The following is a 27112-nucleotide window of genomic DNA, read 5'->3' on the forward strand; positions in this document are numbered from 1 at the left end:
TTCATTGTCTGCAATAACATTAAAATCAGGTGAGAAACCAATATCACTGACCTTTTGTCCCTCTTTGGGGGGACACTCCCACTGGGTATAAATCTGGGACTCGCCGCCATTTGACCTTAGAACTGAAGAAGCTTCTCGGATGAGAGGTGAAACGTCTTCAAGCAACTTAAAGTAGTCCAGACGCTTTTCTTTGCAAGCTCCTTTGACTACGATGACCTGGATGACTGAGAACCTTCACAGACACAATATCACTGACATGTTTTTGATTCTTCTCAATTAAGCATATCATACGAAATGACCAGCAGTAAAACTTATCAGAGGTCTGCAGAGCAGCGAGCTAATCTTACAGAGCAGCTGAGGGGGGATAACATTAATGTTTTTATCCTGCCGTGCCATCCTAAGGCCCATTTCTCATTTATCACTTTGTACATCCTCGATTCTTATCCTCGCCTCTTTGCCTTGCCTCTTAGTTCCTACCGTTAGAGATGCACAACAAGTTATCATTTTATTCAAGGAGGACAATCTCAAAATTCCAGAGAGCTGCCACTTTAAAGTGGTGTCAGTTAAATATGACATTTGGCACAGCTGGATCATAAAGAGTTATTACTGCTGTATTTTATGATCTCAGAGGTAACAAGGTTCTCTTTTTTAATCACACACACACAAAAGGGTGAAGAGTAGAAGGGAATATTCCCCTTTAACTGAAGCTAAAAAACTCCTCAATCCTTCTCTCTCTTCTCTCCTCCTGCTTTTGTCCTCCAGATGAATTTTAGACACTGGTAAATCCTTCAGTGTGACGTACTGAGATTGATTTCAGCGTCACAGAAAGAGAAAGAGATGAGGAAGCTTAGATTAGAGACACGAGGCAAGCCTTTCATCCTGGGTAGATGCTGACTGAGGGATAGATTTGGGGGGTGTAGTTCAGACTGACTGGATTGTTCCCTTTCTGGCCTGCATCCTGCAAACCTCTGGGAAAACTGTTCTTTGATCCTGGTAAAACTTTATTCAACTTTTTACTGTTGAAACACTGTTTTGTTCTATGTGTGGCGCACGTTTCTTTTAACCTGAAGTTTGAATAACTTGGACAACTGTTTTTTTAAATAATAATAAATGATTTAATTGCAGGACAAAGGTGGTGCATCATGCATGAAATTTTAATTTGTATTAGGAACAAGCCCATTTGAGATTTTCTAATGCTTTTAATTTTTTTTGTGTTAATCTGACAGCTGTGATAAACATGCACTATGGCTAGTTTTACACACACACACACACACACACACACACACACACACACACACACACACACACACACACACACACACACACACACACATATATGTATGTAAGCAATTCCATCACTAGTCATGTTTCCTGTATTTTCTATTGTTGTTTCCCACTGCTCTGGTTTTTAAATTTGAGCACTGTGAGATGAGCAGAATATTAAACAAATATTTTTTATGGTTGACTGATGAGCAGGCTTAAAAAACATGAAAGCCAAATGAAATCTTTTCCCACACGCCTTCAAAACCAGAATATCGGGGAGGTTTTAAGCTCCCTTGTGAACTCTCTCGCAAGGAAGATGTTTCTTTCCTGCCACAACACAGAGTAGGTAACAACTCAGCCTTCACACGTTATCGTAGCTTTAATTGTGTCGCTGTATTTAAACAGCTGCTGAATCAACATCTGTTTGCCATCAGATTGTATGCTTGGGGAGATGCAACTGCAGTGGAGTCACAAAGTGCAACTTGGAAAACAGTCTAGAAAGTAAAATGAAGGAAAAGTAAGTGACCGAGCGAGTGTGTGGGTGGGTGGGTTATAGGTTTTTTTTAAAATGACTTCCAGTAGGTGCCAGTAATCCACTGTCAGCTGCTGAAAGTGTTCCAGGTCACATATGAGATACCAAGTTGCAAAGTAAATAATGCATTGGGCATAACACTGCCACACCCTTTAAAAGGTTGGCCTGAGGCATTACTGAAAAACATAATATTAAAAAAGCTTTAGTATTCCCGAGTCTAGCCTGAGACTCACTTAAACCAGTAGGGCCTTAAGGTTTTCAAACTCAAGATGCCAGATCTTTGAAGGATTTTTCTGTTAGTGCTAGCGTTAGCGCTGTGATGGTGACAACCTTTTTTCTTAGTTTGCAAAAACGTCTATAGTCACCTCTCAGAGTGAGGAGCCACTGCAGTTTAAGCTGAGAAGAAAGAGCAGGGAGCGGTTTAAATTCATGGTAGGTCGTGCCTTACCTCCAAAGGACAACCCGGAGCTTAGAGAGTGACTGAAGCTGCAGCCTAAAGAAGAGACAACAGGGTTGAAACTGGGGGCCCTCTGTGCTCATGCCAAAACACATTGTGCAAATATGTGTGACTTTAATCAAAACCAAAGGCTGGGCTGTGAGACGGCAGATGTTGGTCTGGTAATATTGGTTGTGTTGGTTTGGCATAGAGCTGTTTAACTGGGTGTTCTTTAAAGCAAAACAGGAAAAGGGGATGGAATTTGCAGAAGTGCAGAAATAAGAGGTTACAGAAACAATTACGAGAGGGCAGAAATGGATGATTCATAACCTTTTTCATTGGTGATCGCATATTGAGTCCAGAAAACAAGACTTTAACTGAGAAATTATGTGTTCACCGCAGTTTAATCATCGGTTCGTCACAGAGGACAGTAACCTTTTCTGGGAATGGAAAAATCATGCGTTGCTTTTCAGCTCAATTGAACTGCTTAGTTGTGTCAGTGAGGTTTTGCTATTTTTACAGCAGCTTGTTATACGTTACCAAATTATTTCAACTCTGATAACACTGTCCGATTTTTATTCTAATTACTTCATCCAGTTCTACACCAGTGAACTACAACACAGAAACCACTGAAAGGTGAAGTGAGCAACAGAGATGTAACAATAGCAACTGTCAAGGATGGGATGTATGAGACAGCGAGTGAACAACAAGTTCTTGAAGTTGGACAGTGAGAGATGGCACTGTGGGAGGAAGAAGGCGGTACAGTGCTGTCCACGGTGTTTTGCTGGGAAACCGTAGACTCTGGCACTTATGTGAATGTTATTTTGGCGCATATCACCAACCTAAACACTGCTGCAGACAGTTTACATCCCGTCATGGCAGCAGTATGTTCTTTTTTCAACAGACTAATGCTCCCTGCCACAATCCAGAGTTAAGACAATTTCAGGGTGTTGGCGCCAAAGCATCAGTACACTAGAAAAACAATGAAGGCACACAATGCAACCAATAAGACCTAAAGAACCTACACAAAACACTTTCAGATGACTCGTGGAGTTGATTCTTTGACAGGTCAGGGTTGTTTGACATCAACTCCAAGTCTGTGTAATGCTTTTTATGCACATAAAGCGGGTTCCAGTGATTCATCTGGGACACTTTTAGAGTTCAGTATCTCACTAAAAGACCTATCATCTCCTGCAGAACCCAGAATGAAGTCACATGAAATAAGCAAACCACTTTCTGCACTGCCTGGGAATTGAACCCAGGTCACAAGAATGGGAATCTTGTATGATGCCACTACACCAGCAGTGCTGCATGACTGGCTGTTGTGATGAATCATTAACCATTTAGCATACGTGACATTTTATTTTTCCAGGTCCACAGCAGGTGCATATAATTTCGTGAAAGTGGTAACCACTACTAAAAGGGAGCTCAAACACCACTAAAGTCAACATATATAGTAAAGTCTTGGATGGCATGTGCTTGGACTATCTAAATAAGGGGTGCTATAGGAGACGTCATCAAATCCAGAACCAAAGAAATCTAAAAGAGACTTGTACTTAGACACTGAACAGTGACTTTCTGAGGACGTTGGGCATTTGGCATGCATCAGATATGGTCTATGGATCAGTGGCTCACTCCCATGAATCACTTTTTTATTATACAGAGCAGCTGATCTGTTTGAAGGATAGTGGTGGACTCTTAAACACCACATGAGGAAATCAGGAACTAAAGGCATCACTTACTGCCTGCCTTGGAATTGAGCACAGGTCATTCGAATGGGACTTTTGTGTCTATATTGGACCATAGACCAGGTAACAAGATAGTCTGGTAAAGACAGTATGTTGCAGTATTATGCAGCATAAAGCTCTCTGCAATTTTTTGCTTGGAAACCTTGGCTCCAAACATTCATGTGAATGTTACTTTGACATGTGGCACCCAGCTAAATGCTTCTGCAGCGCACCCCAAGCAAATGCATTTCTAGCCTTCTTTTAGAAAGGGACTACACCTTTTAGAGGAGACCAACATTTCCCAGGTGATTGTAGCCTCCAAATTCTCTGTTCTCAGTCTGGCCAAGTGATTGTAGTATGTGCTGGAAAAAAAAGTCTGACTGATGGAGGCCATTTTGCAACCTAAAGGTCTTAAAACATCTGCTGCCAAGGCCGTGTTGCCTTGTACCACCTTTGTGAGGATGTGAGGCATAAAGTCTAGAGAATAGTGTCTCAGCCACATTAATAACCTTTGACTTTACAGATGCATAGCAGCTGTGTATGCTGAACTCTTAAATGCATTTGAAGAAGCGTAAAATGTAACTTAAAGCACTGCCAGGGAATTAAACCCAGGTCACAGGAATGGGAGTCTTGTATGATATCATTACACTAGCAATGCAGACTGACGCACAAGTATATGCAGTAGTAGTAGACAAAGGTCTAAAGATTTCTGAAGTTTTGGGAATAAAACCCAGGTCACAATAATGGGATTTTTGGATGCATTCACTAACAGTCTTAAGCTTGAAAGAAGGAAATTGGACTTCTTTGAGTTTTTTAAGACGTTTCACCTCTTATCCAAGATACTCCTTTAGTTTTTTGTTTTTTTTAAACTATAAGAACTCCCATAATCCCAGAAGGTTGATTCTGATCATCTGGATGTTGCATTTTCAGGGACAAACGTTTCAACACTCATCCAAGTGTCTCATTCAGTCTCAGCTGCCTGCATGTATCCCAGGTTATAAATAGTATGCTTGCATAATGAGTTAAAATGGCAACACTGACTAATAATGGGTCGTGAGGTCAATTTCATGATCATTAATATGCAAACTGTCATGACCATTGATCAATGGCCATGAGTACCATTCACAGAGAGTTGCAGAATGGCTACCGTCAGAGGTGTAAGATGGTCTCTTTAAAGTTGAAGACTGATCAATGGTGAACTTTCTTTAACTTTAGAGACAGCTAATTTAGCAACCCAAACGTCCTGTTGCTATGTGATGCATTTGGCATGGCCCACTGAGCAGTCTTAGAACTCATAGTTTACTTTATGATGTAAGTCTGAAGTAGAGGACACATAAGATTTATGTGCACTGCCTGGGAATTGAACCCAGGTCACAAGAATGGGAGTCTTGCATGATACCACTACACTAGCAGTGCTGTTGCAAGCTGGCCACATATGTAGTTGCATTTTTCTGTTACCTAAAGGTCTTAAAGCATCTTTTGCTCAGGCCTTGGTAACTAGTGCCACAGCAGAGTCTTGTCTTTTTCCTTTTATAAATCTACTTACAGTTTTTATTTCTGTGACATTATCTCGCTAGATGATCAGTTAGGATAGAATTATTAAAGACACGAGCTGCAGAGAAGGGCTAGAGGTGAGATATAGAACACTGCTTGAGAATCTTATATGATACCACTACACTAACAGTGCACCAATCAGCTAAAGGTCTCAGCATACAATGGTCACTGCACACGGCTGGTAACATCTTCATATACCCACATCCACTTATATTTGCTATTACGGCTCAAGTAGCCACTGCAGTATTCTCCTGAACAATTGAAGCAGCCAGTCAGACAAAAACTCTACATCAGCACCGATGCAGGAGGAGGAGAGCGAAAACGTGAAGCAAAGTAACCTGGTCATGTACTGTACTTGGACATCAACACGAGACTTTCTGAGGATGTGACGCACTTGACATGATTTAGTCTTAGAAATCATAGTTTACTTCAGGATGTTAGTCTAAATTAGAGGTGGCATAACAGTCTTTGCACTGCCTGGAAATTAAACACAGGTCACAAGAACGGAAAGCTTGTATGATATCACTACACTAACAGTGCGGTCCTGGGTTAGCCACATATCTTGCCTTTTGGGTTATGTGCTGTAGAAACAAGTCAGCGAGGTGGAGGGCAATTCTGTCAAATGAAGGTCCTAAATGATCTTTTCCCAAGGCCTTGGCAACTAGTGCCAAAGAAGAGTGTTACTGGTCTATTTCCTTTTATAAATCTGCAGTATTCTCCTGAACAGCTGGAGCAGCCAGTCAGACAAAAGCTCTACATCAGCACTAATGCAGGAGGAGGAGAGTGAAAATGTGAATCAAAGAAACCTGGTCACTCTATCAGACATGGATGGTACTTAGACAATAACATGAGATTTTCTGAGGATGTGATGCATTTTGCATGACATTGCATGCATTCAGTCTTAGAAATCATAGTTTACTTTATACTGTTTGTCTAAAGTAGAGGACACATAAACATTCCTGCACTGCCTGGGAATTGAACACAGGTCACAAGAATGGGAATCCTGCATGATACCACTACACCAGCAGTGCTGTTAGAGGCTGGCTGAACATGCAGTTCCATTTTGGGTTATGTGCCGTAGCAACAAGTCAGCGAGGTGGAGGGCAATTCTGTCACCTAAAGGTCTTAAAGGATCTTTTGCTAAGGCTTTGGTAACTAATACCACAAAAGAGTCTAAATCTACTTGCACATGCAGCATTTTTTAATGACATTATCTTACCAGAATATACATGATTTGGGATGGAACCTGCTACTTTGGCCAATTCTTTTCTTCCCATTGTTCCATGTAAACACTCATCATGTTTGAACTATGCCTGGTTTAACTTTTCTACACACATGTGAGTTTATTTATCTAAATATAAAAAGTTTTAGTTTACTACAATGTATCCATAAGAAACCCTCCCTTATGTGTCTTTCAACGCGGACTTTGGTTTTGGTGTAGCTTCAGTTGTTTACCTCAAACCCTAATTTGGCCGTTGAAAATTGTTCTCCTAAGTCTTGACAATCAGAAAAAAATACTGGATCACTTCACAAACCATTAACATTTTTCCACAGAAGTCTCTTTGTTTTTCTTCCAAATTTCAGGGCTTTCATCATCATTAAATCATTGTTGACTAAATGTTTAAACTACAAATGTGAAGTGAAGTGTTTTTGACTGTTAGGCTCTTACTTTTTACACATGAGATTAAATGAGATATAATGGCTCAGGATGACAGGGAGACATATTATACCTAATTTTGCACCTCGGTGGTGGCAAGACTGCAAACACAGAGAGGGATTTATTACAATATGGGTGCAGAGCTGAAAAGCAAGGGCTAACCTTCATAACCAATAATACCAATTGGGATTATGTGCATACAGTGGTATGATAACAATATAAGATATAATAACTTTGTCTAATGCCTTTAATTGATTTTTTTTCTGTCTACTTCTTGTACTTTTAAAAGGTTCACAAACTTTCAGGCAACAATGTTACCCTACAAACTTTTGCTTTTTGTTTAACCCCATCTTTGACCTTAAGAGTTGAGCAGACTTTAGGGACAGAAACTTGTGCTTATAAAGCTGTACATTAGGGAAGTTTAGTTTTTCTTTGAAAACAAAACAAAATAAAGAAATAAAGAAAAAAAATTCTCATTGTAGAACCCACAATGTCCCAGGAGCCATATTTCTACTGTCTCTTTTTTAACTTGGAATTGATTTGGATGTTTATGAACAGGCTTTTGTTTCTTAAAGTTTTATGACTCTTTACAAAAAGAGATATCTAGTGCTCATTTTTTGATTCTTAAGCATTTAAATTAGATTATGAAAATGTAAAATTGCTGACGTTTTGTCTGGTAACACTTTTACTTTTTTAGTGAACATACTATACATAGTTTAGGAGCAGGGTTGGACCTTTTTTAAAAAAAAAATACACAGCAGTTTAGAAACTGTGAAGGTAAATAGAGTAAGCAGTACATAACTTTGATTTTTAAGAAAAAAAATAAACATTGTCCAAACACCAGAATAGTATATGATGTCAGAGTTTACAGGTCAGCCAGCACGAACCCATTTCTCAGAAGGGTGACATTTTACAACAGAGCCTAGAGGAAGGTAATCACTTGTTTCTGGTGTTTTGCTCACTCATTCGGTCTCTGAAGGACTCCCTCCTCTCCCTCCACCCTCAGACATCCACATCACCACCATCACACATGCGAGCTGCACACATTCACCCTAATCTAAGTAGCTTGACCCTAACCCAAGGCAGAAGTAAAACATAATTTCAGAATGAATTTCCTTTTAACCCCTGTACCACCGGGTGAGATGCTGTGCCACCATAAGCCTGGCCCTCCACTTCACCCTAGGCTGAGTTGTACTGATGCAGCAACAGTTTCCATTCTGTTTAGTCTGAACACATCAGCTATAACTTGTGACTGAGAACTTTACAAAGTATCTTTTAAGTTTGGTTTGGAAATAGCATTAAACCCAGTTGATAAGATTTTATAAAAGCCCACAGACTTATAAATGCTGCTACTTGTTTGTCTCAGGACCCTTCAGTATTGCATATTCTCTCACTGGTGCCTGGTGTTGAATTTCACTGTGCAGCACATATTCCCCAAGTGACTAAAAAGTTTGTGCTCAACCAACCGCCGCGGAGGTGCAGCTTTTAATAAACAAAATCCTACAGGGATTGTAGCACTTGGCTATTTCTCAAGAAACTTTTTTTTAAAGTTTTAAAAGTGAGACACCTCTCTCTGACTTTTGCACAAAACACCCACAAAGCTTTTCTCTTTGCACAAAGCCTAACTCAGTTTCTTTCCACATAGTGGAGTTTCCACATCGGGATCTTCTTTTTCTCCAATTTTCTCTCTATTTCCTGATCATTCAGAAGGTTGTCACCTCTGCAAGAAGGTATTCAGCTATTATTGTATGAGTGGTTGTATACAAGCTTGTGGATAATGTAAACTATCACTCAAACTCTGTCAGTAAACAATTGTAATATATCATGTAACTGCATAACAAATTTAAGTTTAATTTACAAGATGTAATCAAACTTTAACGTGAAAATTAATTTTCTGTCCAAAAAAAGCATAAAAAGCTATGTAGTCAGTTTTTAAATATATATCTTTTTGGCATCATTGCTGAAAAGAACTAAAAGCTAATATCCATCCATCCATCCATTCGCTTCCGCTTATCCTTTTCAGGGTCGCGGGGGGCGCTGGAGCCTATCCCAGCTGTCATAGGGCGAGAGGCGGGGTACACCCTGGAGAGGTCGCCAGTCTGTCGCAGGGCCAAAAGCTAATATATTTTTTTAATTGATTTTCCCAGGTGATAACATCATACATTCAGCTTTTTTAGAGGGACTCATAGCCAGCTAAAAGATATAATCTTTCTCACATATTCTGAGTCTGCCTCAGGGTCTCCTCCCAGTTCACCATGTTTGAAACACCTACAAAATGACAGCAGGCATCCTGGTCAGATTCCCAAACTGCCTCAACTGTTTCCTTTTCAGAGTAGAGCAACAGCAGCTCTCTGAGCCACTCCCAAATAACTAAATTCCTCACCCCATCTCTAACACTGAGCACAGACACTTTTGGGTGGAAGCCTGTTTACCTTCGCTTGCATCTATGATCTTGTTCTCACTTTGCACAGCTTGCAACCATAAGGTGGAATGTAGTTTGGCAAACGTGGCACAGGGTCAGCATTACTGCAAACCATGTGCCCATACTTCTGTCCAAAGTTAAGCCCGATTAATAGTTCTGCTATGTTTGCTTTGGCCTAACACACAACCAAAACACTAGATACACAGTAAGAAAGCAGAATATTGGCTATTTCATTTCCTTGTCACTGTCCAAATACAATTAAAGGCTTCACAGAAGCTCTGTAATATATTACAAGCTTCATTAGTACTAAGTTGACTGATCACAAGTAACTGCATCACCCCGGCATATACAGCTCGAGGGAGATGTATGTCAGGCTATGGTGTAGATTTAAAACAGTGCTATGAATAAAGGTTTACATACAAAGCCATTCAACTGATTTGAACACCCCCCCCCCCCCCCCCCCCCCCCACGACTTCAACCACCCCCACTCCCAATTAATTTCTATTTTAATTTGCATTCTGACTTGTGATCGTGAGATAACTGATTCAGTTCTTGTAGCTTATCCTTGTGCAAATCACGCTTATGAAGAGGAAGCTTGAGCACATGGTTAATGGAATATTCAACTATTTATGCATCTGAGAAAAACAGAAAATCTGTAGATAAATTCAGAAAACTAGCAAATATTCACAAAAGCACAGGGATGACTATTTAAATATATATTATATATTTCTTGGTTGCTATGTGTAATTTCCCTTAAATATTGCTATGATAAAATTTCACTTAACTCATCACTTGTCATGCTTTTGGGCATGGATGTCGCCCTGCTTCTGTTGAGAAAAGACTTCCAGTTTACTAATGCTACTTGAGAAGCTGTCCTTCTGACTAAGTGCACTTGAATGCATGGCACGTCATATTTACCACTTCAGGAGCCTTGATGAGGGGCTTACCAGCATGACTGGAAGGCAGCATTAAATCAGGAAAGAGCTCTCTCTCTCTTCAGCTCCCTGAAAAAGAAAAGCCACAGAACTACCACAAAACCTTGGCACAGAAAAATCTCTTACATAGAGTTTTGCATTTGATCTACATCATCTGCCATATGCAAATGCACCATGGTCTCCTATCTGGACATATAAGAACAGGTTTCCTCAAAATGAAAACAAAGTATCCCACCTTGTGCCTTAGTTAAAACAACCCCTAATGTTTGCAGGATGACTGAAGGCACAGTTGTAAGCCTGCATAGCTCCATGTCCTGCTGCCAAGCTATCAGAGTTGGCACTGCGTTCTTTCCTTGCTTCCAAAAAAATACAGAAATGTCCATCAAATTTCTCCATGTTTCTCTGGTGGATGTCAGCAAGTCTGTGTGCATTTCTGAACTCCAACTTGGCTACAAACATTGGGAACATAGAGTACAAGCTGTTTGTAGAGCTGTGATGTATATGTTTGGCCTGTGTTTTGGAACTGTAAAAAGATGGCTCATTTGGAAAACAGCTGAGATGCAATTAGAGGGCCAAACTCACGCTGTGTTTTGGTTTTTTGCAGAAGGGCTCTGTGTAAATTAACTTGCATTTCAAATGGGCTGCAGGGATATGAATAGTGGGCATGGGTGGACTTGAAGCTATCACTGAAAAGATTTTTTTAAAAAGTGGGGTGGGTGGAGGTTTCACCAACAACCCAACTTATTAACATATTAACAGACCAATTTCAGTGCGTATAGACACAATCTACTTAAATTTGGATTTTGTATAATAACAATGCAATTTTAAAAAGCTCTGCAGTGTTTTGAGCAAAATGCTAAACACTAATTGAGCATAGCGTTAGTTTTTGCATGCCATCGAGTCAGACACAGGCAGCAATCCTGACAGATCGTCTGCTGATGATGACACTGACATTAGTTGATGGTTCAGCTGCATCTTAATGGTATACAAATGGGGCATGTTATTTGGCAGCTTGCATACTGCCTGCATATAGCTGCTGCTGAAAAATCCCCTCTGCCCCATCTTCTTCGTTTCTTACGTTCATGCCTGTTTGTTGTTTCTGCTCCTTTTGGCACCTTCCATCTTCCATATATGTGTAGAGAAGGAAAGGGGGTCCCAGTACAGTGACATGCTGCCAAATATAAATTCTCTGAAATGAAACAACTTTTGAATAAGAAAATACTCACATATCGTTAAGGGCAGACATACTGAGGCTGATAGGAGTCCCAGCTGTTCTGCAAGTGTTCGACACACATTTTGTCCTTGTGTTGTCATTAACATTAAATATTTAGAGATTCTACTTTAATCTGGAGGTTGGGACATTACACACTCACACACACCCACACACACCTATACAAACACAGACATTATTAGGTGTCATGTGTTTCATATCTGTTTCTACCATTTTCTTCCATCACCCCTTGTTCTTTTGTGGTCTCCTTCTCTTTTTGTTTCCTGTTTATTTTTTCTGTCTGTGCTATGACCTCCCTGGGCTTTGCCTTATTTCTCTGTTTTGTGCCTCCTCGTCTCCTCTCCCTTTTGTCCTCCAGCCTGTTACCCGGAAATTCATCTCAGTGTACCTTTAAGGATGTCTTATTTCTTTAAAAAGCCATCTGGAGGAGAGAGAAAGCTTACTCGAGGAACCATAAGTCAAGAAGTACTTGCACTGGTACCTCAGTTCCCACGCAGCTAGAATATAGAAACCATGGATACGACTCTACAATACTTGTTCCCTAAAATATTTACGAGTTGTTAGTTATTAAAGATGATGAACTGTGGAAGGAAACAAGCTATCCTTCTCTTTCTCTACTACTGCAAAGCTCATGTGCCTAGCCATCAGTGGCCCATCTGTCTGCCTGCCAGCTCTTCTACCCTGGCTCTGATTTCTTCATCCATCTCAGCCTGTTCACTTCATCTCCATCGACTCACTTCATCCTCAACCATACATTTGAGAATTTAGCAATAAAATCCTTCGTTTAAATCTTTTCCAGCTTCCAGTTAGGGTTAGAAATTCTGCGGTACCATTGAGCACTGAGGTCTTCTGGTTATCTCCCCTGGGCCTCTGGTTAGCTCGTGCATCTACTTTGTTGTAACATAAACCCTAACCTTCTGCATTTTCATGTCTTTGCTCTCGCCCTTCAAACAGCTCCATCACTGCAGTGTTATTGGATGAATTTTCATTTAGGGATAATCTGTTTGTCCTAGAAGTCCCCTCTCAGAGTGTATTGGTTTCCACTGACCCTCCTCATGTAACAAACCCCTCCCTCAACAAACCTGGGTTACCTCAGTGGGGACTCCATGCAGTGACTGACAGGCACCTCTAACCCTCTGTTCCACTGTGTTTAGAGACTGAAGGATTATCTACCCAGCGGCAGCTCCCCTTCCTTGCCTCTTCAGAGTACCATGCTCATATCCATCTGTCCCCTCCCCCATCACCTTCTCTTCCACTACGAAAACATACCAATCTATAACCACACAAATAAAAACCACCAGCTGTGTGTGAGCACAGGCACGCATGGATGCGCGAGTGCCTGTGTGTGCAAGTCCTTGTTGGCTTATAGCTTCAAGAATGAGGTGAAGATACAAGAGCAATGGGACTGTGCATATAAAATTCATGGGCTGGTTGTGGTGAAAATAATAAGGGAGAAAACTGCTCCCAGTTCCTTTAATGCAACTAAATAGATTGTGTGTGTGCGCGCGCATGTGCATTTGTGTGTTAGCTCTTAAGTGTTCTGTGCTGATATGTGAATATGTAAAGTTGACTTTGTGAGAGTTAACGCAAGTTCACTTAGATCAAACAGTGGATCAGAGGCATGCTAAAGTAAATAACACAGTAGGTGTCCGGGCTGGCCAGCTGTCACTGAAGTAGGTTTTGATTTATATTGGTCCCTAGAATGACAGAGGGAGGGGTGGAAAGGCAAAAGAGAGAGATCAAAGAATGGATAGATGGAGCATTGGAGGGATGGATGTGGCAGAGGTGATGGCAGGAAGAGAGACGAGATGATTGATCTTTATTAATCTTTATACGAGGCAAAAGCATGAATATAGAGCGGTGGATGAAGAGATGATTGGTTTGTGTGTGACGGGAAGGAAGCAGCTTAGTAAACCAAAATGTCTGCAGCCAGAGGACGGCCGACAGATCAGTTTCTTTTAAGTGTTTCTTAAAGAACAGACACTTAAACATTCCCAGATCTGCAGTGCATCTGCAGCCTGACATGAGTTGAGTGCCTCAGTACAATATCATGAGGGGGTTCAAACGCTCTGTTCAAAGCTTATCAGCACAATCTATGATGGAGAAGAGAGGGACTGTGTTGCCTCTAGTGATATTCCCAGTCAGACGCCCATTTTTGTAATCTTTAAACCATTGGCTCCCGACTGTTTTGACTTCTGAGCACATATTTAAAAGTACAGAATGCACTTTTGACCTCACTGTTTGAATTGGGAGTAGTTCAAAAAAGTGAAATTGTCTTCGATGATTGTTTCATTTTAATACATTTTTAAGCCTCCAGAGGCTAAACTGCAAACTATTTCAGAAAAGAAATAGAAAAACATGAGACAAGACAAGAAAGTTCAGGAGAAAATATTGTTGTGAGTTGCAGAAATGTTTTTTTCCTTCTCTTTTCTGCTAATCATTTTGTGGCCTCTGATTTGATTCACAGTCCCTTGAGAGTAGCAATCTTGAACCCCATGCAGTGAACCTCTGGTTTAACACAAGCTCCTGGGAGACTGAATGGATCTAGTAAAGCATGTTTTTAGTTTTCTCTGCTCTTGAAAATACTGTTTTTACTAACTTTGCCAGTGCACTCTTTGTTTATGTAACAGTAATTACGGTATGTTTGAGTAACAAGTAAAGAATGAATCTTTGCATCAACGTGCCTGAGATAAATCCACGTACCGCACTTGGCATATGAGTTGACATAAAGTTGTTCTGATTTTGTTTACGACATCGTTATAGCAGGGGGAATTAATTTACTCTGCTTTCTCCACAGGGCCACACAGGCCTGGAGCCAGGGCTTACTCATTATTTATGTCACACAAATTCCCCCCAAATTGCATTTATGTGGCCTTTTTGCATTTTGTTGCCAAAAGAGATTATCTGTCAGCCACGTGATGGTTTTGAATATAAAAAATGTGTTTTTTTTTCTCAAGGTTGAGCATCTATAATAATAATATTAGCACACAGCTGTAGTAAATCTTAAGTACTGGTTTTAAAAGCTGAACTACAATGTCCCAACTGGAAAGGAGACATCTGCACCAGTTAGTGCAACTGGTCTGTGATGCATCTCTTTGCAATAGAGAGCTTGACTCAACTGGTTGCCAACTGGTTGTAGTTTGGTTTTATATAAAACAAGTTAATTTATCAGCATTCTGCAGCAATGATATCCAGAGGAATTTCTGAATTGTTACATGTTTGGAGCTGGACTCTGTATGCTAGTAGTGCATGTAAATTTCTATTTATTGTACATTTCTATGTATGTAAACAATATTCATAGAGTGATCACAGTTAATTGCTGCATTATTAAAAACAGATTCTATTTAATTGTCAAGCTGACCCCATTCAATTGCAATTAAAAACACAATTTATGCTTAATGCAGTTTTATTTCCACCTCCATACACCAAAGATGCTCTGAAGCTGAAAACTAGCTTGGAGTGGGCACAGACCTGGTTTCTGTCTTGGAAGCAACACTTTTAAAGGCATCTAGATTGTAAGTTTATGGCACATGTTTGGAATAGTTTTGGCCTTGCCATGGTCTCCAACCACTGCATTCCCTAGTATGACTGTGGCTTGGTGTGGGTATGCTGTGATTCCAGATATCTGGGTACTGGCAGCTACTTTGGGTGCACTGGGCTTTTTTATGGTGCATCTCATGGATGCTGAGTCATACTGGCGTTTAGAGAGTTTGGGGGATGAGGCAATACTTTGGGCTTTTTCTCATGTTTCATGAGCTGCAGGAGGATTGAGCTGTAGGGGATTACTGTGGCCAAGGGGGTGGGCTTTGTTTTCAAAAACATTAAAGTTGATTTTGGGTTTCAGAGAAACACCCACCAGCAGTACTGTACTGTAAAATATTGCCATCCATCCATCCATCATTGCTCTGTCTGGATCACAGTTTTCCTTCAAAAAAAGATAATGGACTATTCCACACCCTACATGTGACTTTCACTTTAAGTTCACTGACTTTTTTAGTCTGTACCTGCCTACAATAATGTCATTCTATATTAAGGACTTGGGTCCAGTTGTAGTGTAACATATTTTTAGTACTTTGAAAGTTCAAGCAGAATAATATAAAGACAATCTTTCCATGCCCTTTTGTAAAAGGTAGTTGGCTCAAAATGATGAATTCTTCAACCACATTGATAGTTCGTGCAAACACTCTCAGGAGCTGAATTTGGACTAACAACAACCACTTTGTTATTTAATTATGAAGACTTGCAGTGATTGCGTGCTATATTCCATCTGTTCTTTTGCTGAGATAAACCTTGGATCACGTAATTATGTGTTTAGATAAAGATGAAAAGACAGACAGAAAACATCATGAACTTTGTGTATGTCAGTGTAGAAGCATTACTTTTAGCAGTCAACAGATGGCAGGATATAGCTGGATCATTTGTATGCTGCAGCAGGACCATACACACACACAGACACACACACACACACAGCAGGGGCCAGCAGAATACATTGCGAGTCTTCAGAGGACAGAAGGTTTCCCTGCTCTGCTGTGATTAATGGGCTGATTGAGGCTGGAGCCAAAATGGAGGGTGGGCCAGTTTGCAGCCCGCTAATGAGTTGATAATGGAGAGGTGGGCGGCTGGGTACGCCACCCAGCAAAATGGTGGGAGCTTAGTGGGGATGGTTTTAGAGGTATGCAGGGAGGTGAGCTTCTCAGAGGGCAGTTGTGCATGCTATTTTTCAGTAAAATGTTTTGAATAGTGAAGGTACAGGGAGACCTATATTCATTTTCCACTATAAAAGAGGTGGTTATTTGGTTTTCTTGAAGCAAAAATCATGGTGCTCAAGCAGAGAGTGCATTACACTGTAACACTGCAGCTGGAAAAGACAGGTGGGTGCTGTGACTGGGTGATGAAGAGTTGTTTTCACTGTGACAGTGATTGCTGGTTTTGGAATAAGTGGGATTGTTGTGATACTGCAGATGGTGTGGGAGCACGACGGCATCATTGTTACTGTAAGCTGCAAAACAAGATCTTTCATCATATTGATATCAGTATGGGGAGGCAAAGCATAACTTACTCAATGTTTTATTTAAGCCTTTAAATACGTTTTCACCACAGGCAAGACTCTCAGTGTTTAGAGTATAAAAAAAAAAGTCTTATTTTATTTGTTTGGTGTTGCACTAGAAGGCAGCTGCAGCTCAGATGGAGCTGGATGACCGTTATTTGTGAGGCTGGAGGTTTGACTCCTGGGTGACCTTCCAAAAAATGCTTTCCAAATGTGACTTGCTGAGCAAAAACCATTTACCAAATAAATATTTTAAAAGCGATAAGTACATCCTCGTTAAATCTGTTTCCCTTTTATTTTCTGTCAGACTGTGAGACTCATTCTAAGAAAGACTGTCTGCTGTAAGTCCAGATTCTAATTATGTGGGTGAACAGGTAATTAGTTATGATAAAACACATACAGCCTGATTACATGAACATAGTTTTTGGTCACCACACCTACAACTACAACACAAGCACTGCTCAGTGACCCTAAAACAGGAGCATGCAACACCTTCAGCCACTTTCACCGGTCACCTGCAGGGAGACTCTGGATAACTGACTGCCAGTGTTAACAGATCTGGTCCCTGTTTTTAAACTAGTTAACTATTTAACTACTATTTCATAATTGTGAACTCTGATTTACCTCTTGTAAATCAAAACCCTGATTATTTAGAGGTAGCTGCTTTCATTTACGTCATATGAAAAACACTGATTTGGTGGGTACGTACAAATGTTACCTGATATTTGAACAGCATTTTAAAAGTACACTTAAGGGATCAGACAAACACAAAGACATCAAAGGCAAATCTGATTACTAACCTACCCCACTTGTGCGTTTTACAGAAAACCAGTTCTCACATTACCTGCAAAACTTTCAGCATGTCCTGTCTGGGTGCCACATGAATCACTTTCAACGTGCTAGGGTTGCAAATCCAAGAGGTAGACTTTTATTTACAAGTTTATTTACAACTTTTAAATAATTTAGTCGAACTGTCTGTTTGTGAAACGACTGAATTGATGTTACCATTATTCCATCTAGCCATCCAATGTGTGAATAAACAGTCACCTGTATTATTCACTGGCATAAACTAAAGATTTTATATTGGATAGTGTTTTATTTTAAATCACTATAAAACACAAACAGCATTAGAAATATTTCCCACTGCAGTATTTTGGAGTTATGACTCAATCACACAGTTAATTGAGCTTCGCCTCTACAGTGTGTTGCTGTGAACAGAGTAACTTTCTCAGTCAATCTGCTGGTACAACTTATTTCAGCAGAAACTTTAAAAAGCACTGCAGTGGATTTCAAAGATGGTCCTTATCGTCTTAAACAGACAGGCAAACGTCCTCTGTGTGTGGAGGAGAACCATTTCTGTCTTTAAAAAAACCCGCAGCATCACTGTTTCTGTGGAAGGGACAACAAAGTAAATGACGGCATCCATCTAGAGAGACTTAACCCCCACCACTGCAATCCCTTACGACTTTTTCGCGTGTGTTGCAAACCTGAATTTATGTGTGCAATTTCTTTTGTAGTTCTTTTGGACAAAGAAACAAAATACATCATATAAAGTGGAAATCTGAATGTTTATGCAGACGATGGAGGTTTGAGTTGTCTCCAAAGCTTTTCTAGAAGTCAAATTGTTGCTGTGCAGTACTTTGGGACTTACTTACACTACGACAACCAAAAAAGAAGCTAAATGAATATGTTTAACATCAGATTTCATTAAAAATACACCTGAGAAAATAAAACAGCAAAAATCTGGATTCTATAAATTGAAATCTGGATTTGAAAGTTTAGTTTTCTCCATTTGATGGTTTGCATTTGCATTAATAGTAGCTCATAATCTCTTTGATGTTTCCTTGAGATGTTTCTTTTAATATTTTTGTCTTCTTTTGAGCCATAATGATGGGATATCACACTTATATACATTTCACATTCTCTTTAATCTTCTGGAATATTGGATTTGTGCTGCATTAGTATTATTATTTTAACATATCAATATCTGTTTACATTTTTTTTTGGGGGGGGGGGGGGTCACCTTGTGTAGTTGTAGAAGGATGACTATTCCAACTACAGAAGGGTTTGTCTCTCTTTGGAATGCCTTCAACAAGGCTTCCCCTGTGAGCTGAGCACCTGCTTCCACTCAGTTCTTAGAAAACTTTGGCTAGAAAACCATTACAATAAGCATTATGTGAAGTCCACGGAGACATCACATCTGATGTGAACAATATGACCTTTATTGATTCATAGCAGGCACACTAAACCCCCCTCGGTGATGTCTACTGTTTACTATATTCCTCACTCACATAGTCAGATGATTTATCACTAAATCGAAGGGCAGAAGTCAATAATGACTTTGATCCATGATAACCAGCTTCAGTTACCATTTGCTGACAAAGCTTCTCGGTGATTTTAATAAATTACTTTGATGATTTCTTGGCTGCTGGTCAGACAGAGTAACCAATGTGAAGACACTGCTTTCATTGCAAACATTTTCATCATTTCATTTGTTTCTACATGATGAACAAACTGTGATTAATCTGTAGTAGAAAATGTGGCAATAGAGGTGGTCTGTTAAAATTAGTATAACAAAAGCTATTATCATAGATCATGTAATTATTAATATAATCCAAAAAGCAACAATTAAATGTTATAGATGGTCTCTTCCATAAAGGGAAATTTGCTATCAAAGATTTACCTTGAGTGCACGAGAGCTCAAACTTCTGATGGTTGAGTGAATGAAGTATGTTACAGAGAGTTGGGGAAACGCAGACCTAAAACTCTCACAGTTTGTAGGACATTTGTTCAGAAAATAACAAGAACTGTGGATGAAATAAATGTACAGTAATGTCACCTCCACACGATTAAGGGTTGCATAAAATATTACCCAGAAGCCTGGGGACTTCAATTTAAGGACTCTGCTTGTAGAGTATGAAAGGCTACTTGTTTTTGCTTGCCCTAAATAAAAAGGTGCGATTGGATTATAAGTAGTTCCCCAACACTAGTTTATATAGTCATATGTGGGAAATCCGGAAATAACCAGTAACCGTGTGAATAAGCGGCAGCTCCGGGGAAAGTACGGAATCTTCGCTGAAAAGTGAAACAGAAACAAATAAAAAAAATATTATAAGCATGAAATTAAAATACTTAACTGCTTAAAAGATTCTATGTCGTTACTCTGTATCACGACGATGCTCCATCTCCAACAGTGAAAATCTGCTCCAACACACGCACGCACACGTGCGCGCGCACATATACACAAACAAGCGGCAGGTGTCAGCAGAACACACCCGGAGCTCACAGCACAGGTATGCAGATGCGTCCCTTCTGTATTTCTAACCTTTTAAACTGCACCGCGCTCGGATTGTGCGTCTGTGGCTGTGAGGGTTCAGTATTGCGGCTGAAGTCCTCTTGGTGACGCTCTGCTGACATCACTTTGATATTCCCCCACTCAGCTCTCCGCATCAGACACACGGAGCTCCAGCACTCTCACACACACTCCGTCCACACTTTGTTTCCATTTCGCTCCGCTCGCCTTGTACAAGACGCACCGGCACAAAAACACAGCCACCGGCTGCCTGCGCACTGCGGCCGGTCCACGTGGGGAGGGCTCTGACTCTTCCTGTCATTAACAGAATTAAAGCAAAGGACAGAGAAACTAATCACGGTCCAGACTGAGGAGAGGCGCGCTCAGAGCGGCAGGAGGAGAGAGAAGCTGTAACTTGGCTGCTTTCAGCGCAGGCGGTCTGAACTGAGCTCGAAGTTTCTTGGCTGATCGGAGAAGGAATAATTTGGAGCCCGGCTGAAACACACGGCGCTGTTGTGGATATTACGTCCACCTTATCTCCTGTGTATAAGAATGGCGAGAGATTACGCAGCGCGCTGCCCGGTGTATCCGATGAGAAACGCTTGGCTGGTGGCAGTAGCGGTCCTGCTTGCAGCCCGAGGTAAGTGTGAACGAGCCCAGCTGTGTTTCTTACAATGGAAGTCCCGTCAGTTCTTCGCCTCCTGTAGCCTCTTGTTCTCTGAATGTAGCAACCCCCGGCACTTTTCCAGCAGGGCAGCCCGCGTTCCCGGAGTGCTGGATGTTTGACGGTGTCACGTCTCCGCGTCCTCTCTGGCTGCTGCTCAGAGCGCCGAGACCTATTGTAAAAGTTTATTGTCCGAGCTCTACATCAGATCTGTGTGTGCATGTGTGTGTGTTGAGTTTCGGTAAGCCACGACGCGAGGTGTGGCTCTCCTGGTTTGCGGTGTTTGTCCTAATTCCTCGCCGCTTTCGTCGGCAGGTGACTGTTCAGGAAACCTAATCCTCCCTGAGCCGCTACAAACCCTTACAGCACGGCTGACCTGAAATCTGTGTTTACCAGTCGGGAAGCGTGGCCGTGAAATGGGGCGCTATCACAACTGCCGGTCCGTTTACTAACCATTAGAGTAATGGCAAAAATTGGTCCTCGTCGTGTGGAGCAACAGGGTGTTGATGGGGAAACGCGTTCTCTGCGGGGGATGAGAATGGCTCGGCCCCTGCTCTTGAGGTGGCCCTTCAGGAATAAATACCTTGTCAAGAGGGCTGCATGAATATCGACTACACGAACTGTATGAAAAATACACGAACTCCAGAATCATGGCAGAAGAAGCAGCCTTGCGAACACGCAGTGCATACAAATTTAAGAAGATAAAATGACGTAAATGTTAATATTATGATAAAAGGCACCCTGTAGTCAATTAAGAGACCAATACCAGAACATTTAGAGTAAAATATCTGAAAAAATTAATTCAGTGCTTTTCTTTTTTCAAATTAGACATCTTAAACCCAAATAAAACACATGTAAAACACTCAGAGTTGAATAAAGTGAGATAGGGGTCATAAAAACTTTAACTCCACTTTCTATATATCTACCTCTGTGCAGTGATGCATGTAACTGTGGCCAATATTGACTGATGGTATCAGCAAGTATCAGCCGAATGGTGCTGTGAACTTACTGTTAAGTGATGTAAGCACAATGCAAGACACTGTGTGAGTGTTTTATAAAACCTATAAGAAATAAGTTAGAGCAATATCCTGTGTTTGGGTATAGGAGGATTTACAATGATTGTACGCGAAGTCCCGGATGCAGCACAGTGAGCCACAAAGAGCAGCTTGTTTGATGGATTTCATCTTTAAACTAAAAAGCACCTTTGACACTCAGCGAATAAACATGTGCCAAAAATAACGTCCCTGTGAAGTTGTTGAGTGGCGCAGAGACATAATGGGATTATTAAGGAAACGGTGACAACGTTTTCCATAAAATAAAAGCAGGTATAAATAAACCTGCTCATGAATAACAGAAACACTTTGCTGTCACTATAAAACGCACCTTTGATGGATAGAAATAACAGTAATCGCGTACGGGAAAGGTCACTAAAAGACAAGGTTATCGCTGCATTTATGAGGTTTTTTCATGATTCTGTTTCCCTGTACTGGAATGTCTTTACTCTGATTTTGTTGTATTTGTGATTTTAAGTTGAGATGTTAAAACAACACAGATTAGGTGTTGTAGTTTATTGCTGTTTAGATGGCATATTGACGTACCTGACTTGTTATCAGCACTGTTGCACTTGAATGGCTTTTCTAACTAGTCAAAGTCAGTCTGCACACTGGAACTCTCAGTTATGTCCTTTTACCATGTTACAGATTAAACATTAGTGAAACAAACAATGCTATGTGTCACATGAATATGCACGGTTTCTCAAAAGTACCTTAGATTCAACTAAATATTTACTTTAATGTGCACACTCGTGTACTTTCTTGGGACTTTCCAAAGTCTTTACCGACTTCAGCGGCTGTTTATGGGAATTTTCACAGTTGTAAACCAGTGTTTCAGATTATTCAGACAAGAAGAACCACAAGAATTTACAAATATGCTGTACTCCCCAACAGAAACTACTTTGAAAGTTTTTTCCCCCCACTGGAACCAGCTCCAATATTTATAACAGCAGGTAGTCGGGCTATAGTGATCGGCGTTAGCCTGCTCTGTCAGCATGAATCTGTCAGCCTGTTGTTTGCACCTGGGTATAACTAATATCATCTGTCAGAGCTCTCCAAAATTTTCACTGAGGAAAAAGAAGATGGGTCATTATGGAGCTGGAAGATATGTCATCTTGTGCCTTGACGTGCCTTGACGCACCTTGGAGACATGCCTGTGAGATCAAAGCAAACGGGAGGGCAAGTTATTTCGAGCCGGGGAGCCACAGAATCCTTCTTTGCATTTCGCTGTAGCATCTGTTGCATAACCGGTGATGGCGTGAACTGTTATTGGCGCCGAGTTTACAAGGCAGGAGGAAGATTTAATCTCGATTAGAACTAGCTGTGTAATGACATCCTTTCTCTTCCTGCGTTTTTGGAGCAATGTAAGAACGAGAAAACCCCAGTGAAGGAGAGCGTTCTGCTTTAGACCCCATGCTGTAAGCTCTCTAACACAGGTTGGAGAGAGGATGACAGATATTCAGCTGAGACTCTGCTACATTGGGTCTGTATTGTTAAAAAGCTGTCAGATTGTCATGACAGTATCCCCACAGGTTATGAATTCATTTTAACATGCAACAACACAACTGTCTCGTCTGAGGAAGAACATCTACACTCACGCTGCAGCTGCTTAGAAAGCGAGCTGCTGACAGAGGCTTGATTTTTCCAAGATTGCCCTGGCATATGAGGAAACAATTCGAAAGCGAGTTGTGTGCATAGATGATCGTTGTATGTTTACATGGCAAATGCAATTGCGTAATTATGTGGAAAATTAACAAGCACTTTGCAAAAGGGGTTAACGGCAGCCGTGAAACCTTGACTGTAATATTGAAAGAGGAATGTTAACCTTCATAAAAAAGGCAAAATAGAGTTAAGAGGATATCATTGTGCAGCAATGATAATTAAGTCTCTTCAGGTAACCACCCCCTCCCCTTCGTGTCTCAATAGGCCCGATCCTGTGCTGAAATGTCAATGATGATGAGTCCCCTCGACGGCTCTGCAGAGACGGAGGGCTGATTAGCTTATCACTTGGAGAGCAGGCGGACGATGATTATCGCCCTCAGAGCAGCACAGCCTGATTATCGAGAGCTCTTATTAATGACTCATCTTTAGCTTTGCATTGCGCTATGTTGTTGTTTGCATATTTGTGTAGCGAGTGCTACACAAGCTCCAGTATCCATCTGTGATGGCTTTACTCCATGTGGGAATCACTGCAGAGGATCTCAGGGATGAAAAAGTCTTAAACGTTCATGTTGACCTACCTTCTTGCCTTAAAGGGCAAAACCCAAAACATACATCTGCATTTCTTTTTACATCGTCACGCCTTCAATTAAAAAAAACAAAAAAACAACATTTTAGATGTAGCTCTGTAATTTTTAAATTAACATCCTGATATGCACTAGAGACACTATATAGAGCATCTCATCTGGCCTGGGAATGGCTCTGGATCCCCCAGGAGGAGCTAAAAATTGAAGCTGTAGACAGCGACAGCTGGACAACCTCGCTTTGCATGCAACCGCTGCAGTCCGACTCTGGATAAACGGCAAAGGGTAGAGGGACGCGCAGCCAGTTTTAGTGCTGTAATTAAAATTCAGAAACAACATAAAATTGAAAAAAGCAAGAGTTCAAGACGTTCATCTGTGAGCTGCACATTACAGCCGATTGTGCGCTCTTGGCCTTTGGGATAGGCGCACAGTTATTTTAATTTTTCTCCATGCAGGATATTTTCATTTATTAATAACTGGAATAAGCCTAGAGGCTTTAAAAAAATCCAAATTTTTTCGAAAGCAAAGGGCAGTTTGTATAAAATATTCCAGCAATTTTCTCAGTTTAAAAAACATATTTTGCTTCTTTGCATAAATCCTGGTTGAATACTATGTAGCAACCTGACCCTGGAGCCTCTGTTAGCTTTAAAAAGTGGTCTGTAGCGCAAAGGTCCCAGGCCCACTGTGGTCGATGATGTCAGACAGACAAAATGTCAAGAAGTGTATCTGGGGAGAACTGATGCTCTGTGTGTTTGTGGAGAGGTTTGAGGCAGTGGTTGTCATTGTTGCCATGAGAGTTGATCATAGGTATCGTTGCTGGGTTAAAATGTCAACGACCGTGCAAAGCAGCTGGATGCTCTGCAAGTTCCTACTCGGAAGGGCTTAATGATGTGTTTTTAGCATGTGATATTTCCCCCTTAACTGTTAAAAACCTTCATATTCATAACACTAATGACCTTGCTGAACAGAATAGTTAAGGACGCACCAGGCGGGAAAGTCTAGGCTGATGCCGATGTTTAAAAATGACAATTTAGCAGATGTGCAATGCGAATGGTTTTTAAATGTCGTTGTTATTTATTTCCCCATTTGTCACGGGAAAAAGAGAAATCAAAAAGCAACTGCACTGTTTTCAGTCTTCCAACTCTTCGTCACACAATCACGCATTGAGTGATTGATGTGACACAATGGTTTAGCATCAGCCGCTGCCATATTTAAATGTCTTATTTGCTGAAGAGCCAATGGCTGCTAAAGAAGCCATTATTATCCAGGGCATGACTACAGACTCGGTAATCAAAACTACTGAAACGTAAGAAAAATCAGTTGCAAAGCCATACAGTAAACTTATTTTCACACATGCGTTGGGGTCCAAAACATTTCAAACATAATTTGACATCTTTAGCCTGTCAGCTTCTTTTTACTAAGCCTGTGTGATATTTGATCGAGAACTGAGTCGGTATTTTCCTGGAGATTTTACAGAAAGCTGGTGGACTTTGCATCCTGCCTCTTGCATGTTTTACCTAGCCAGCACTCTTGCCAGGACTAGACTATTTACAGCTGTTGAGAGTGTGTCCTGTTGTCTGCTAAATGTGAGAAAGAGAAACGCTGTCCTGAGTTTGTCTGTGAAAACAGCTTAAGTCAAGTTTAATCTGACACCCGCCACAATACAGGCTGCTCTCACATTGGGACCTGCAGTTAAAAGGCTCAAGACTCAAATGCCAAAGGCTCTTCCTGCTGAGGGTGAAAATCATCAGGAGCAGATCGCTGATGCCCGTTGAGAGCTTGTGAAAGATTCGCACACTACACACGCTGTTTAGTAATATGGACTGCTGTTTGTGTTTGCACGACTTTGTTTTTGTCTGTGTCAGAATCGATACATGCGGCGATGATTATCACCCAGCATAAAATGAAGTCTTATTGCTTATAAAAAAACTTTTCCTTTTAATTGCAGCTTTTCACTTCTTAATTGGTTCGAGTTGCATCACACTGTGATTTGTTTGTTTGCATTTCTGGTAAAGTTGGACTCTTAATTTTTGGCTCTAGGTTTTGTTATTGATCAAAGATTAAAATCTTAATGACTTCCCACGACTCTTTGTGGGCCAGTGAATGATGAACTATTGAGTTTGTATTGCGGGATCTTGCATAATACGTTTGGCTTGTGTTTGTGCCATCAAAGAAGTAGTTTCAAAAATCTCTAGTGCAGCTCTTACAGCCAGGGGTAGACTTTGGCTTGGTAGGTCACTCTCAGAAATTTTAAACTTGTTGCCATGGATACAGCTTTTGTGTCTGAGACAATATCACAAGCCTGTATTGTGTGTGTGTCTTTGCATGTCCTAAAAAAGAAGGTGTGCAGTTAGGGCTGCTCAATTAATCAAATTTTAATCACGATTACGATCTGGGCTTTCAACAATCATTAAAAATGACTGAGCCGATTATTAGCCCCTCCCTCATTTATCCGCGACACCTTAAAGGCCGGTCCGTGAAAATATTGTCGGGCATAAACCGGTCCGTGGCGCAAAAAAGGTTGGAGACCGCTGATTAAGAGGACCCGAGGGAAGCTCGGAAAGCTAAGCAGAAGTTATTTGGAGAGGAGAGTGACTGCCATTGGTTGAAAAGAGAGGTAAAAAAAAAACTTCAGTGGTGTTGCACACTATTTTATATTATTTTTTAAAGTCATTATTCAATACATTGTTATTGTTAACCCTTTAAAGCCGGTCAGAGCAGCACGCTCCGTTTTGTGTAACTATTTTTAAATCCCTGTAGAACATGAACCGTGTAAGCTAGCGCAATAATTTGTTTTGCATATGAAACTTACATCTGATGCCATCAGCTTGTCCTCGGTCACGGTTTCCTTCCACATAAATTGCATAAAAAGCGCTTGCAGGAACAAAAACATAATATTCCAGAAACACGCTTTGCCGATCTGATCAGCTGTTTGTAACACTTCGCACATTGGAACAGACGTCACCGCTAACTATCACATGTCCGCCATTTCCTGCCCGAAACCGGAAGTGATGTCATTTTCGCGGAAAAATGTAGGTTTTTTTTAAACTTGTAGGC

General features: G+C 40.8%; 1 protein-coding gene and 3 non-coding genes across 4 annotated transcripts in view; 1 reads left to right on the top strand and 3 right to left on the bottom strand.

The window, feature by feature from the left end:
- Positions 1-3468: 3468 nt before the first annotated feature.
- trnag-ccc (transfer RNA glycine (anticodon CCC)) lies at positions 3469-3539 on the bottom strand. Its single transcript has one exon. It is a non-coding gene; the product is annotated as a tRNA-Gly (tRNA).
- A 1764-nt stretch (positions 3540-5303) lies between these two features.
- trnag-ccc (transfer RNA glycine (anticodon CCC)) lies at positions 5304-5374 on the bottom strand. Its single transcript has one exon. It is a non-coding gene; the product is annotated as a tRNA-Gly (tRNA).
- Positions 5375-6472: 1098 nt separating this feature from the next.
- On the bottom strand, positions 6473-6543 carry trnag-ccc (transfer RNA glycine (anticodon CCC)). The gene has a single exon. It is a non-coding gene; the product is annotated as a tRNA-Gly (tRNA).
- Positions 6544-20004: 13461 nt separating this feature from the next.
- Positions 20005-27112, top strand: part of LOC113015240 (nectin-1-like) — a 135904-nt gene continuing 128796 nt past the window's right edge. The window contains exon 1 of the mRNA XM_026157190.1: positions 20005-20736. Coding sequence (XP_026012975.1) covers positions 20649-20736 — 88 coding nt within the window. The 5' untranslated portion in view covers positions 20005-20648. The remainder of the gene's footprint in view (positions 20737-27112) is intronic.

Source organism: Astatotilapia calliptera, chromosome 22 (assembly GCF_900246225.1).
Source record: "Astatotilapia calliptera chromosome 22, fAstCal1.2, whole genome shotgun sequence".
NCBI classification, from domain to species: Eukaryota; Metazoa; Chordata; class Actinopteri; order Cichliformes; family Cichlidae; genus Astatotilapia; species Astatotilapia calliptera.